At 37.5% G+C, this 16,809-nt stretch overlaps 1 protein-coding gene across 1 annotated transcript; it reads left to right on the forward strand.

The window, feature by feature from the left end:
- Positions 1–12,015: 12,015 nt before the first annotated feature.
- LOC307001035 (CD209 antigen-like protein C) lies at positions 12,016–13,779 on the forward strand. Its single transcript, XM_079617134.1, has 5 exons — positions 12,016–12,272; positions 12,367–12,579; positions 13,041–13,168; positions 13,255–13,355; positions 13,449–13,779. The coding sequence occupies exons 1-5, from the start codon at positions 12,149–12,151 to the stop codon at positions 13,600–13,602; spliced, it is 720 nt and encodes a 239-aa protein (XP_079473260.1). The 5' UTR covers positions 12,016–12,148; the 3' UTR covers positions 13,603–13,779.
- The last annotated feature ends 3,030 nt before the right edge of the window (positions 13,780–16,809 follow it).

Here is a 16,809-nt window from a genome sequence, read left to right on the forward strand (position 1 = left end):
ATGGTGTACATTTTAGGACATCCTCAGACCTCAGTCATATATAGATAGATAGATTTCTTTATTGTCAATGTACAATTTACATACAACAACATTTTTAGACTTTACAACATTGTAACGACAATCACTTTCGGGGGAATATTAACTCAAATGAAGTGAATATTCATGAGTCTATCAATATGATTTGCTTATCGTCTACAAATATTAAATTTCCCTAAGAGGGAATATTCAATAATTTAAAGGTAATTTCAGTTATCTGAACAATCTGTTCATCTCACGAACTGGATGCTAGACTTCCTAATCAAACAGTGATAAAATACCCTTCTTACAAACCCAAGACTAATCTTCTGATCAGGAACAATAATATTTCCTATGTTTGTACAATTTAGGTTACTGAAATAGTAACAAGAAAATAAAGCTTCGTAGCTGGGATCATACGATTTCAGAGACTTATCGGTTTGGTGAGCAATAAGACTCAATTGAATTGAATTGAAGATTCAATTCAAGAAGCTTATTGGGTTTAATAAAAACAAACTACAGAATACATGACTACGATTCACACAGAGTAAATATGTTATATAGCAAAACAAACAGTACAATTCAAACATGATAATCAAATAACGAATAATAAAGAGGGAGAGAGAGCAAGGGATAGTGTGACAATTTTCACTCAGTTAACTTTTCAAGAGAGAGACCCCAAGTCGTGAGATAATCCCACACGCGGGAATAGCCTAGACAACCTTGAACAGCAGTTTCAATCGTGATATAAAATACTTGCTTTTTCTCTGGCTCTTGTGTGTAGCTGATTTTAAATTGTCCTTTGGAGCAGTTTTCCGGAGTCCCTTCAGGGGCAGATGATGCGCGAACTCGACGGGTAACACGAATGTGAAACCTTGCCAAGAGGTGACTAGACTTGAGTTTGTTTAGCTCGCGGAGACACTGAACTAAGTCTAGACTCAGACGGAAATAAAGAAAAGACTAAGATGAAAACGAAATTAAAGAAAATAAACGGAGAGACTCCTTGGGGGGGGGGGGGGAGTTTTCTCGTGAAGAATGAGGATGCTCTTTCTTGGAGAAGATTGGAGAACGGGAAAAGGTTTATTTGTCTGCGTAGTACTGTCCCCCCTGCATAAGTTATGACAGCGTTTGGAATTCGTCATTTCTACTCCCGACAGACGGTACATATAGAATAATACATTTTACTGTAATCTCCTATACATGTTCGGTTCAGTTAGGTCGAGATGGTTACAACGGGTCCTTGTTTACTCGAGATTTAGTCCGGAACGAAAGAATGTGTTAGAAAGTCAGGATTCAACAATAATGACAAATGGCTGAGCACCAGACGCCATTAGTGTTACAACGTATACAGTTAATAATAGTTAATTACATATTGAAATTGAAGGCCATATTGCCAATTAATAAATTAAAGTGCTAAGTGTTAGTGCACATAAATTGTCTTGTATGCAGGGGCGGCTGGCCAATAGAGGTGTGTCCGCTGGTCCGCTGATGAGATTAAAATTACTATTGAACTCATAAGTGATCTTGACTTTGAGCTTCACTTTTCAATTATCATTCGTCTCTCATTTGAAATCTCACTTGTTTTAATGTTTCTTTTAGACCTGATGGACGTGAACAAGAAAGGAAAATTAGAAGCTAAAATTCTGTCTCCTGTCCTTACCGTAAAACACTTTACATGTAAACCCAGGCTGAAGATTAAAGAGAGTTCACAATGGGAAGAAGCGGCTCAGGCTTTCTCTCTGAAATCACTTCTGCTTCTCATTCATTCTGAAGAAAGACCATTTAACTGTGATCAGTGCGGTAAACAGTTTCATTGGGCATCAGTCCTGGAGAAACACCAGAAGATTCACACCAAGGAGAAGATTCATTCGTAATATTACAGCAGAAAATACACGGCGGTGTGTGTTTCAGTGCAGGGAGTTTACTACAAATGATTTTATTTATTTATTTATTTATTTATTTATTTATTTATTTATTCGGGACAGTGCACATTAATGAACAATCTAACATTTCTGTACAGACTGTAAATGAGCCAGGTTATAGTATAAATGCTAATTTTCACCTGTAGTCCCGAAGCAGGAAGACAACAACATGCATGATAATGCAACACAAAAGAATATAACAATATACAATATCAAGTACAAAACATATTAGCACACATTCAGGCAGATTACATTATATCAATAAAATTATTCAAAATTAGGACACAACTGAGAACTTTTAAGAAACTGTTTAAGGTGCTTTTTAAATGTGCAGTAAGTGGGACATTCTCTAATGTTTGTTGGAATGCTGTTCCAAAAATGGCCTCCTCTAATAGACAGAACAGTTTGTCCAAAAATGATGAACTGAAAGAGCACCAGACAATTCACAAATTGGGCTTGCCATACATTATATGATCACGCTCTTATTCACGCAAATGCTTTTAAACCATTCAATCGTGACAAGACAAAAGAGAATGCGGTGTCTGTGAATGTCCTGTATATCTGACACACACACGGCGCACAGAAGACTCGCGCCAGTATCGTGTTCTCTTTCACGCTTGAACACACAATTAAGCCAAAATGTCTGTTTCGAGCATGCATTTGAATCTCACTGCACGCAATTGGATAACACTACGACCAATCACAAAAATATAGCCCCATCCGCTTAGCTACCAGCGGAGCTAACTGGTAGATTAGACTCTTGCCGTATATCCGGTCGGCAAAACAGCAAAAACGCCCTTTTTGCAAAGGAACGATTCAAGCGCCGTCTTTTGTTCATCTTTTAGGTAAAAAGTCAAGTCTAACTCGTTCATTGTAGCGGCCAGAGCCGTTTCAAACAACTGGTATTCATCCATAGCCATCTTGCAATGTTTACTAATGACTTCGATGCCACAGCGCTGTCGTCATCTGTTTAGCTCGCCTCTGGCCCGCTTATATCAGATAATCCGATGTGATTGGTGCAGCTCGGATACAAGGGCATATTTAATGAGCATCATTATTCGACGCCAGAGTAACTCTCTGAACAAATTCAATTTGTGCTATCGCAAGAACTCTGGATTTCCAGGGTTATTCCGATACCTTGACTTCGAGACTTCGATACCAATTTCATTTTTCCATTTTAACAAGATTACATTACAAATGACCGTTGGTTTTATGTTTTCAGTTTGTTAAAGCAGGGCTATGCAGGTTCGGGAATTTATTCGCTTTTTGCTCGCAGGTTTCTCTATAGAGCGCCCCCTACAGCTTCAAATAGATATTTGACAACACTGTCGAAAAACTCGTTGTCGACTCTCAGATACCAGAGGCTAGTAGATCAACGGCATTAAAGCAGACGGGGCATTCTTTACAACGTCATCTTCATTCGGGTTCGAACAGCGTGAGGGAGCGCAATAATGATAGAATTTTTGCAGATTTCTTTTTGCCGTAAAGCAATTATTTACATCGCGAGACCTGATATCACGCGATACTTCCTGACGCCGCGTCCGGCGGCCCGATGACTCTAAGTTGCAAGTGTGATTTTTCCACTCACAGGCGATAGGGGGGTGCGAGACGACTACCATTCAACCCGAAACAAGTCAAGTCAAGTCAAGTCATCTTTATTTATATAGCGCTTTTTACAATACAGATTGTATCAAAGCAGCTTCACAGTGATAACATGAAAATAATACAAAAAATAATTTCATCATCATCCACCTTTAAGGCAGATCTATAATATTGTTGAATATTGAATGTCCCCAACTAAGCAAGCCAGAAGGTAAGGCAACAGCGGCAAGGAACCAAAACTCCATCAGGTGACAGAAGGGAGAAAAAAACCTTGGGAGAACCCAGGCTCAGTCGGGGGCCAGTTCTCCTCTGGCCAATGAGTAAACAGTGTATGAAGTTCAGAATGAATCAGAGTATTTGTCCAGTTCCGGTTGTTTGAAGTCAGAGTGGAGAGGAGGAGAGACTGGTTGACACTTCAGGTCAGCGGCGTCGTCGTCGTGTCCTGGCGCTGGTCCTTCATCAGATCTGGATACGGCCTGGTTCCAGTGGACAGCGGTAAACCTCGGGATAGACAGAGAGACTAATATTAGCGTAGACGCCGTCCTTCTTATGATGTACCAAGTACATCAGGATTACGGGAAGTGTTCCCGGTCCCGGCTGTTCTAAACTATGCAGCCTAATTATATAAGTCTATAATGTGTTATGTGTATGCTAGGCTGAAGAGATGTGTTTTTAGTCTAGATTTGAACTGACAGAGTGTGTCTGCTTCCCGGACAATGGTAGGAAGACTGTTCCAAAGTTTTGGTGCTAAATAGGAAAAGGATCTACCGCCAGCAGTCGATTTTGATATTCTAGGTATTATTAACTGACCGGAATTTTGAGATCGCAGTAGACGTGAAGGACTATAATGCGTTAAGAGCTCGCTCAAGTACTGCGGAGCTAAACCATTTAGTGCTTTGTAAGTGATCAGCAATATTTTAAAATTTATCCGATGTTTAATAGGCAGCCAATGCAGTGTTGACAGAACAGGGCTAATATGGTCATACTTCCTGGTTCTAGTAAGAACTCGAGCTGCTGCGTTTTGAACTAGCTGTAGTTTGTTTATTAAGCGTGCAGGGCAACCACCCAGTAGAGCATTACAATAATCTAGCCTTGAGGTCATAAACGCATGAACTAATTGTTCTGCATTATTCATTGAGAGCATATGACGTAATTTAGATATATTTTTAAGATGGAAGAAAGCGGTTTTACAGATACTAGACACATGACTTTCAAATGAAAGATTGGTATCAAAGAGCACACCCAGGTTCCTAACCGACGACGAAGACTTAAAGGGGTCATGACATGAGAAACCAAATTTGCCTTGATCTTTTGGTATATAAGAGGTCTTTGTACCATTAAAACGTCCTGCAAGTTTCATAGCTTAAGACTTCCTCCCCATTATAAACGAATCATTTATTTAATCAAGCTCTAAATACAGCTCGTTCTGGATCCATGGTAAGAAGTGACGTCACGGTACGAAGTGACGTACCAGGGTTTGCATATGACCGCCTCCAGCACAAGACAACTACGCTTTCAGCGCAAGGCAGCTACGCTCATTTCGTATCATCGTCGCGCCCGCGCGCCGCTCGCCTCACAAGTGTTCAGTCGACGGACAGCGAGTGGGTCTGTGTACAGGGAAGTTACGATGCCGCAGATGTGCTGTTCCTGGCTGTGGACAAACAACATCTTTGAATACGCTGCGAAAGATCCAGTCGTCAGGGAAAAATGGATGCACTTTATTTTTTGCGGACGTCTCAGTCACGGCAGTGTTAGTTTAAGCGTGTGGATGACTGTTTTGAGCTTTGCCAGAAAACTGTTGCTCAAAGATAAGTCCGTGCCGACTATTCTTGGCTCAACATCGACGACGCAAACTGTAAGTAATGTATTTAAAACTTTAAACTACTTTTTAAATACGCTGAAAGATCCAGTCGTCAGGGAAAAATGGATGCACTTTATTTTTTGCGGACGTCCCAGTCACGACAGTGTTCTATACATTATAAGGATGACTGTTTTGAGGAAAAAATCCCAATATGATGCTTGGCTTTGCCAGAAACTGTTGCTCAAAGATAAGTCCGTGCCGAATATTCTGGGCTCAACAACGACGACGCAAACTTACTTTTTACCATGGCTAATATAAACACATTTGTATAAGAGAATCTTGAAAATATGTCGCCTTTCTAGTAGGCCTACATGTGATAGAAAATTAAAAATGTTGCCTTTATCAATGCTGCATCTTCAAAGATGGCCTGTCTGTGCATGCATTTTTGTCCGTGGTACACCCTATCATTTCATTGGAATTAGTTAAATAATGTTAAACTGTTAGCAAATTAAGCTATAGGAAAATTATGTAACAATAATCCGTTTTCAAGTGTCTCGGGTTAATTTTTTTTTATTAATTCAAAATAGTTTCACTTTCCATGTGGACACGGGCTGATCCAGTCTTCGTTGTTGTGGTGATCGTTCATTTTCCTCTGATTCCGGCTCAAACATAATAAGGTTTTATCATTGCAAGAGCCATCGCTTCACATGCATCAGCTGCTATTAAACAGTTGCGCCGAATCCGCACAGGTTCTGGCTGGGGGCGTTAATAATTGATGCATAGGCACTGACGTTAGCCAATCATAACAGTGGGCGTTAACACTGAACTCTTAAAGGGGAAACACCCCCAAAACAGACTGTTTGAATCAGAGGATGAAAAACAGGGTGGGAAAAGGTCATAAATCACTACATTTTAAAAGTTTTTTGTAAAAAAAACTATAGTAATACTATATTTGCACCTAAGGGAACATAATAATAAAATAAAAAAAAACATGTCATGACCCCTTTAACAGAGCAGCCATCAAGTGTTAGACAGTACTCTAGGTTATTACGTGTGGAAGTTTTTTGTCCAATAATTAGAATCTCTGTTTTTTCTGAATTTAGTAGTAGGAAATTACTAGTCATCCAATTTTTTATATCGGCTATGCATTCCGTTAATTTTGTGAATTCGTAGGTTTCGTTAGGTTTTGAAGAAATATACAGCTGAGTATCGTCGGCATAACAGTGAAAGCTAATTCCATGTTTCCTAATGATATCTCCTAATGGTAGCATATACAGAGTGAACAGCAGCGGTCCTAGTACTGAGCCTTGTGGTACGCCATACTGAACTTGTGATTGATAAGACATCTCTTCATTTATTGCTACAAACTGATAACGGTCAGATAAGTATGATTTAAACCATGCTAGTGCAATTCCACTAATGCCAACATAATGTTCGAGTCTATTTAAAAGGATGTTGTGGTCAATGGTGTCAAATGCAGCACTAAGATCCAGTAATATTAATAGAGAGATACAACCACGATCGGATGATAAGAGCAAATCATTTGTGACTCTAACGAGAGCTGTCTCGGTACTATGGTACGGTCTAAATCCGGACTGAAAATCCTCGCAGATATCATTTCTTTCAAGAAAGGAACACAGTTGTGAGGATACTGCTTTTTCTAATATTTTTGACAGAAATGGCAGATTAGAGATCGGCCTGTAATTGACTAGCTTTGTAGGATCAAGTTGCTGTTTTTTAACAAGCGGTTTAATCATAGCTAGCTTAAAGGTTTTTGGTACGTATCCTAGAGACAAAGATGAATTAATGATATTAAGAAGAGGATCTATGACATCTGGAAGCATCTCTTTCAGCAGCTTAGTCGGTATAGGGTCTAACATGCACGTTGTCGATTTAGATGATTTGACGAGTTTGCAAAATTCTTCCTCTCCTATAGCAATGAATGAATCAAATTTTCCCTCAGGGAGACTACAATGCACTTCCTGATGCGATACTGTATTAGACGGTTGCATAGTTATAATTTTGTCCCTGATATTATCGATCTTATAAGTGAAGAAGTTCATAAAGTCATTACTGCTGTGTTGCATGGAAACTTCTGGGCTTGAAGCTTTCTTTTTCGTTAGTTTAGCCACTGTTTCAAATAAATACCTAGGATTATGTTTATTATCTTCTAATAGGGTTGAAAAATAAGCAGATCTAGCAGCTTTTAAAGCCTCTCTGTAAGCAATCGAGCTCTCCTTCCATGAAATCCTAAACACCTCTAGTTTTGTTTTCTTCCAGTTGCGCTCCATTTTTCTGGCTGCTCTCTTAAGGGCCTGAGTGTGCTCGTTGTGCCACGGCGTTGGACTATGTTCTTTAATCTTCTTTAAGCGCAGCGGAGCAACTGTGTCTAAAGTGCTGGAAAAGAGAGAGTTAAAAGTTTCTGTTGCAATATCAAGTTCTTCTAAGCTATCCGGGATGCTGAGACGATGAAACTGATTAGGAAGATTATTGATAAAGCAATCTTTAGTGGCAGAAGTGATCGGTCTAACATATTTATAACACGGAGTCGGCTTTGCAGCCTTGGCTAAATGTAATTTACACGAGACTAGATAGTGATCTGAGATGTCATCGCTCTGTTGCAGTATTTCAACGGCATCAATATCTATTCCATGTGATAGTATTAGATCTAAAGTATGATTACGACAATGAGTCGGTCCTGACACGTGTTGTCTAACTCCAATTGAGTTTATAATGTCTTTAAATGCCAATCCCAATGCATCTTTTTCATTATCTATGTGTATATTAAAGTCACCAACAATTAGTACTTTATCTGCAGCCAATACTAATTCTGATAGAAAGTCCGCAAATTCTTTGATAAAGTCTGTATGGTGCCCTGGTGGCCTGTATACAGTAGCCAGCAGAATTTTCAAACGTGATTTATCGTTTACACTAGATATTTTTACATTAAGCACCAACACTTCAAAAGAATTATATTTACAACTATTTCTTAGTGGTTTTGAAAATATTACTATAAATTACAGCAACACCTCCTCCTTTGCGTTTCAGACGAGGTTCATGTTTATAACCGTAATCTTGTGGGGTTGACTCATTTAAAGCAATGTAATCGTTTGGTTTTAGCCAGGTTTCTGTTAAACACAGCACATCTAGGTTATAATCTGTAATCATATCATTAACTATTAGCGCTTTTGAAGTAAGAGATCGAATATTCAGCAACCCAAGCTTTATCATTTGCTCATTTGTATTATATCTGTTTTTTATTTGTTGAACATCAATTAAATTTTTAACCTTAGATGGGTTTGAACGTATTTTGGATTTCCAAGTTCGGGGAACAGACACAGTCTCTATATGATGATATCTCGGTGAAAGAGGCTCTATGTGATGGGATTTATCTGACCTTGGTGACGTGAGGCCGCTAGCAGACGGTCGGGTAAGCCAGTCTGTCTGCTTCCTGACCTGAGGCCCAGATTGTCATGTTTTAGCTCTAAGACTATGAGCCAAATTACTAGAGAGAAGAGCAGCACCATCCCAGGAGGGATGAATACCATCTCTTTTCAACAGGTCAGGTTTGCCCCAAAAACTTTTCCAATTGTCTATGAATTCTATATTATTCTGCGGACACCACCCAGACAGCCAGCCATTGAGTGAACACAATCTACTAACTATCTCATCACTCCGGCGAACAGGAAGGGGGCCAGAGCAAATTACAGTGCTTGACATCGTACTTGCGAGTTCACACACCTCTTTAATATTAATTTTGGTGATCTCCGACTGGCGAAGTCGAACATCATTAGTGCCGACGTGAATAATAATCTTAGAGAATTTACGTTTAGCATTAGCCAGCACTTTCAAATTTGCTTTGATGTCAGGCGCTCTGGCTCCCGGCAAACATGTGACTATGGTGGCTGGTGTCTCTATTTTCACGTTCCGTGTAATAGAATCGCCAATAACTAGGGCACAATCAGAATAATTCTCAGTGGGTGTTTCACTGAGCGGGGCAAATCGATTTGTTATCGGAACGGAAAAGGGGTTTTTTGATCCGCGAGTAATATAACCATTCCAATGACTCCGAAGCTGTTCAGTTAAGGTAAAAAAAACTGCGTAGTTCACCTTTAACCGACTGTTTTTACAGACTCATAGTCTTTTCATTCTGTAAAAAAAGCACCAATGCTACATTTTCTACAACATGTACTCTTTACTTCAATGAGCTCATTGTTTCTACCTTGAATTAATACTGTTTAGATGAATACATTGTTGGTTTTTTTTTTTCATCAGACCAACTAGATCTCTGAGCGAGAGGCAAATACTTTTTTTTACTGTTCTTCCTTGGTTAGTGGGCAGAGCATGAGACAAGCTATATATATGCTGACGATTGGCTGAGGTAGAGTAAAATTTCGTTGTAAGCCACTCAGAGGTAGAGTTGGGCGGGTGTTCGAAAGCACGCATAGTAGTGATGGGCATTCGGCTCTTTTGACTCAGCTCACTGAAAAGAGCCGGCTCTTTTGGCTCACAAACGGCTCTTTAAATGACTTTGACTATAATATTTCAATTTTTATTACATAATTATTTCATTTCTATAGGCTAAATTTGTAAAAATAAGAGTCGGCTCTTCAGATATGCGAGCCAGCTCCCGACGTTCACCTAAAAGAGCAGGCTCTTAGAGTCGGCTCATTCGCGAATCGCGAACGACCCATCAAAAGCTCATTCGCGAGTCGATCCATCATCACTAACGCTCATTCGCGAACGACCCATCATCACTAACGCTCATGAATTGCGAACGACCCATCATAACGCATAGTCGGACAGGACAGGACACACAAGGAACAACACAAGCCAGTCAGTCAACGAGAGACAGGTATGGCGACGAGCCCAAATAATCCAAAAGGAGCCTTCTCTAAATGGAAGTATAGACATTACTTTTTCCTTCAAGAAATTAAAGCAACGAATGTAATCGTGAAATGCACATTATACCCTGGGCAAAAGTGCCTATCCACGTCAGTGTCAAGTAATTCAAACTTACTCAAACATCTTTCAACGTTGCATGCTTCCACGAAATTAGTGGCCATGACCACCGAAGGAGAAGGAGACAGTGCCACAAAACCTAAGCAACTGAAGCTTGATTTTAAAGCCCCACCAAACATTTTGTCTCAGACCGAACTGAACAAACTAATTCATGAATAATTGAACATGCACATTTATTTTAAGTTCCGTTAAAGAGGGGTAGAGGTGGGGTCACATTTGAGCATTTAAAATTTAATTTTACTTGAAAGTAACGCAATAGTTACTTTCTTAAGTAAGTAGTTACTTTTAAAATTTGTAACTGAGTAACTAATTTAGTTACTTTTTGGAAGAAGTAACTAGTAACTGTAACTAATTACTTTTTAAAAGTAACTTGCCCAACACTGGTGCCTCATACAAATCTAGTATATACTGCTAGAGAGGACTGCGACTGCAACACATCATCATTCATACTGCTTTTGATACTGCTTTGACATTTTTGTGATTACACTTGTCTGGTCTGTTATGTTGGAGTGGGATTGGTGGCTCATTTTTAATGGTATATTGTTTCTAAAAGTGACATTTTTCTTCATGTTTCTGTCCATTACATTTTATGTTTTCTTTTTATATTCTCTTCAGAATGGTTATGTTTAGGTTAGGGGTGGGTTAAAGGATCTTCAATTTATCTATACAATTTTAATAATATCTCTATGATAAAAAATATTTGTAAATATTTTAAGAATTTTGCTGTAAATACGTAATAATGTTTACGTTTCAGCATCTATCCATCCAAATGTACAAAAATGTACGTTTTGCACCTGAAAATGTTACGTACATTGACATTATTACGTAATACTAATGAGACCAGGCTGAGCGGGCAGAATGCTAGATCTAACAATTCGTAGCTGATTGTAATAGCTGTCTTTTTTTACCCTCCAAATAATTCTGCAAACATCAATAATGACTTTAAGTTGTCAATGCTGGCTAAAGACCATGAAATATGAAAAATAACCCAAGGCTGTGCATTAAATGATTTTTTATCTCCGCTTTGCAGATGCCGAAAGACATAGTATTAGTATTTTTTAACGGATTTCGCCCCACATTTTCAAAGATCTTTTAAAAAGTCAAACCATTTGAAAATGACTGAATAATTTGCACATTTATGTAAGAGCATGTAAATGTTGGCGCTGTTAAAATCATCAACCATAACCTGATCCGCTGTCTGGACTTTTGATGTACCGAAAACGAAGGATCTGTGTCTGTCACATGACAAATGAACGAAGGACACGGGAGGTAAAGTAATAATTTTCCTCATAGATTATCTTTGGATACATTATAATGATTTCCTAATTCGGAATATGAACCAGATTGCGTAGAAGGTAATGGCTTGAATAAAGATTAGTTTATTTTGATGATATTGTATGAGAGAGTTATTAAAATGACCCCATCTTCCAATCATTACCAATAACAACCTGAGCATCTCGACATGTTTCTCAAAACCAGCCACAGTGAAAATGAGTGCTTGTGTGATAATACATGCATTTGAACCTCGTTTAAATGAACACAAACAGATATTTTCCGTGACATTTCTGCGGTGACTAGTAAAGTTCCTTTATGCAAACATATTCCTCAAAAACAGTTCCTTTCTGCATAAATACTGGCCAGACAAACACGGATGAGGAACACAATCTCCCTAAAGGACAATAACATATACTACTACTACTGCAACGCAGGAGAGAAACTGTTTGTTGGCATCTTGACACTGGAAACTCTCTGAAAGTGTAATTCGAAATATAGAAAAACTTGGGAAATGTACAGAGAACATGAGAAAAGCATCGATAATATCTATGAAAATTATGATGTTACAAGAGGTAAATTTGAACGAGAGATCACGGACTGCAACGCCACGAGAACCCAGTCATCTGAACTCACAGGTACTGAGGTTATTAAGAATACCTTTCATCACATACTTACTACACGCTATTTGAAGTGATTGAAGAGTATAAGCGTGTGTTTGTTGGTCTTCAGGAGCTGACGGTGTGAAGACCAGGAGCTTCAGAGCAGCTGCTGTGTGTTTGATACTGATGTGTGTTATTCTGCTGACTGCAGTCATAGTGCTGTGTGTCATGTTCATAACCAAGAACAATGAGAGAAACCAGCTCATGTTCATCAATGATAATCTGACGAGAGAGAGAGACCAGCTAAAGTGGGAGAAAAACGATCTTCATATGAGTCTAATGGGTGCGTTTCTCTGGTCATTTTAGTAGATGCTACATAGCAGGAATATGATATGGGTAGTATTCATAAAAAAGTGTAATTATACATAATATGGACCACATGAAAAGTTTCTACGAAATAAAACCTAATGTAAAACACATTTTAAATGTAAAGTGACGTGTACTTGCCATATAGTCTACTAGTTGCATGTACCTGTTGTGTTAGGTTTAAGTGACTTAAATAAAAATAAATATAAATTAACCTGAAAGACATGCAAGTCAATTTTAAAATCCAAAGAAACAACCCGACCAATCTAATTTGGAAAACTGCTACATGTCATCATACAACAATTTGTCAGCTATTTGTTCTAAATACAAATTGTATTAGATGCTGTTAAATAGTGATTTCAAATGGCACAAAAAAGTAATTTCTTTGCACTAACTTTACTAATTTCTTTGCATGAACTGGTGGTGTTTATACTGTAGATGGATGGACTTACTATCAGTCCAGTCTTTACTACTTTTCCTCTGAGGGGAAGAGCTGGAACGAGAGCAGAATATACTGTAGAGACAGAGGAGCAGATCTGGTCATCATAAACAACGGAAATGAACTAGTGAGTGTGAGATAATTCATGTATATGTGCATTTAGCTGATATTGTGAGTTTATGATATAAATGTGCTGTGGTATAACATTCCTAGGAGTTTGTGAACAAGATTTCTGGTAAAGTTGTATTCTGGATTGGTCTGAGTGAAGTGGAGGGCAGATGGAAATGGGTTGATGGCAGCGAACTGAACTCTAGGTGAGAAATCACTGATTATTATCTAATAAATGATTCTCACTTCCAGTATCATATCACAGAAAGCAGCACTGAACATCTAATGTTGATATGTAGTTTCAAGATCGTGGACTCTTCAAGTGGATATAAAGGACAGAACTGTGTTCGAAGGGATTATTCATGGTGGTATTCTGTTTCATGTGATGATATTTCTAGATGGATCTGTGAGAAGAATATTTTACCCACTAGAAACATAACACACCTTTTTTAAAACCCGAATTTAACATTAACATTCCTTCTTGAATTGCTGATGAAATTTAAATATATTTCAGTAAATACCTGTATAGGCCCATATAGTACTTGACAGACACATATCCTTGATTTATTGGCCTATTATTGGACAGCTCTTTGTTTTATGTTTATTCTGTAATAAACTATCTTTAAACTAACAAAACTCTTTGCTTTGAATACACATACATTCTTCATTATTAATAATGCTAACAATTTTCTCTCTCTCTCTATATATATATATTTTTTTCCCTTCTGGGGCATCAGTGGATGTTTGAACCTTTTTTTAATAGTTGTGTTTGAGTCATTCAATTGTCCTCAGTGTGAAAAGATGGATCTCAAAATCATACAGTTGCCGCTGGAATGGGTTCAATTATGCAAAAGATGTTTGAAAACTGAAGAATTTGCAGGACCTGAAGTTGTAGGTCATCTGGGGACTTTTCACTGTCTGTCTTTCAAATACTATGCAGTCGGACTACTCTGCTGGCGTACTGTTTTGCGCATACTATATAACAGAGAAGTATTTGATTTCGAACATAATGTCAAATAGTTACCATGACGACAAAAGAATAGCGGGTACAGAACAAAGGAAAAACAGGAACCAATAAATACCAACTAAAAGTCCATGAAAGTGAAACTAAGACGACAAAAATGAGGTCCCCAATAAGTTAATGATATCATTCTTTTTTTTGATTGCATAACAATATATCACTGTCATTTTTTCTTCAGGTTCAAGAAGAGCCTAATAGTAGGCTGGATAATGAAGTGTTTCTGTGAGAAGAGCATTTTATATAATTAATTGAAACATTATAAGTTGTCTATAAGAGTGAATCTTCAAATCATTAATTCGATAACAATGGTTCATTCAGGAATGAAACAAGGGACTCCCTTTAAGAGTGAGTCATTGGCTGTGTTTGAAAATCACTATTCCCTACTTTACTCCACTTAAAATATTGAATGAAAAAGAGCGAACAAATTTGCAATGCTTCTAATTGCAATTTATTATGGGACTGGATGAGTGCACTCGATAATGCCCACTATGGTTTCTGACACCACTACAAATGACTGATCCCATCATATACTGAACTTGTATCAAATACTATCATTTTTTAGTCAACTAATTAGTTCAAAACATTTTTTCAGGATGGAAACGCCACTACTGTGTGTTGGTCTGAGAAGCGCAACAGCTTATTCTGCTTTGGCTTCGTTTGGAAATATTGACGTTGGTTGAGCAAAAATAGACAAAGTATCTAACACAGGGGTCTCCAACCTTTTTGTGTGCTAGGGCTACCTCAAGGGATAAAATAATGTCGAAGGGCTACTTGTTTGTTACACTAAAAAAAAAAATTATACATATACCATTTTTACTTTACCTTTACTTATAACTTTAACTTTTTTACTTTTCACCATCATATGCAAAATAATAAACTATCTTGATATTCTGGTTCAGACTTACAAGCGTTTAAAAATAAATTCAACCATTCCTGAAAAATTATGAAAATATCTAATGAAATATGTACATTTGTAATTTTCTCTGTACTTCACAATTTTTGGAGTTATTTGCCACCACAATGGCAACAAGAAGTGTTTGATTTTGTCTCATCATGGAAATGGACTGTAAAGAGTGTAAAAAACTAATTTTTTTATAAATATTAAAAAAATCTGACAGTGCAACTTAGTTGTAACTGGACAGCCCTTGCTTCTTTTTTTTATTTGCTCATTAAAATTTACCATTGTTTTTCCATGGTATCATACATTTGTAGATCATGTTAACCCATGGTAACAATGCATGAGTTTTCACTAATAAAAAAAAATGTTTTTGGTGTTATCAAAAGCAGTAGTCCAAACATTTAATATGAATATAAATGCAAAAAAAAAAAAAAAAAAGGGAAATAGAAAAAAAGTGCCATATAGCTTCTAAACAAAAACATTACTGCATTACTCCTCTAAGACATTGAAATGTATACATGACTATTAATATAACATTTAATATGAATCTATATCGGCACATTTCTGCCCAAAAAATGTGTTTTACTACAGTAAATTAATAAGTTGTGGAGTGAAGTGTCTTCTAACTGGTTTGTTCTTGGAACAATGTTCCAATGTTTTTTGCGCATATATGTTGAGAATATCAGCGCTGTTTCATCTGGATTTAAACTAGTTTAAATCACTGAGTCATATGTGGGTTTGTAATAGAGATAGAGAATTCTGCACTGAATTCAAATGCTTCTAAGTGGATCACGCAGCTCTGTTTAATAATGTTCACACGGAGCCCCTAAAGGGACGTGGTGGTGGAACATTATTTTTTTTTTTTTATTTAATCTTTGCGTTCCCTCATGAAGTTATTTGCGTTCCCACGCAAAACCTTTTGTGAGCTCGCACAGACACTTCCTGTTTAATGTCCCGCTGGCAGTGCTTCAGAGCTCCGTACGTTAATGGAGCGTTTCAGTGTTTGAACTTGGACTCAAATAAAGAAATGCAGTCAGTACTTAACTCAAGGTGGATTTATATATATTCACAGATTCACAATCACAGTAACGTAGAACTTCAATCATATTTCCATCAAAATGAGCTTAATACATATAGGCTATAATAGGTTAAATGGATCTGAGCGGCTGAGAGTATATGAGAAAGTCAGAAGGGACCGTCTGCAAAGTGCAATATAACCCAAAAACGTGACTACAACAGTCATTAACTTAAATGTTACAAACTGTAGTGCCACCCAATTCAATGGTATCCCACTTGTCACACTGCTTTTGCACATTTTATATTATGAAAAATATTCAATAACTTCACTGTAACACACCAAATTTAGTTCACACATTACTACTCTGACAACACTTAGTTTTGGAATTAATTGCACATAATAATTACAATTTGATGGCATTACACTGTATAACAGTGTGATGTTATGGAATATTTTTTCTAAAAAGTGTGAAGTTGATTTAGTTTTATAATAGATAGGCCTATTCATAAAAATAATACATTTTTATCAAACTAAGTATTGTATTATAACCAGCAGGATAGCAGTGATGTGTGAACTGACTTTGGTGACAGTAGAGTGTGTCACGAAGAAGCTATTGAATAGGTTTAATAATATAAAATGTGCAGAAGGGTTTTGTGATTTGCACTTTGCAGACGGCCCCTTATTCTGACTTTTCTCTCAATCGGCTGTTTAGAGACAAATTTA

Source organism: Phoxinus phoxinus (genome assembly GCF_949152265.1).
Source record: "Phoxinus phoxinus genome assembly, chromosome: 1".
NCBI classification, from domain to species: Eukaryota; Metazoa; Chordata; class Actinopteri; order Cypriniformes; family Leuciscidae; genus Phoxinus; species Phoxinus phoxinus.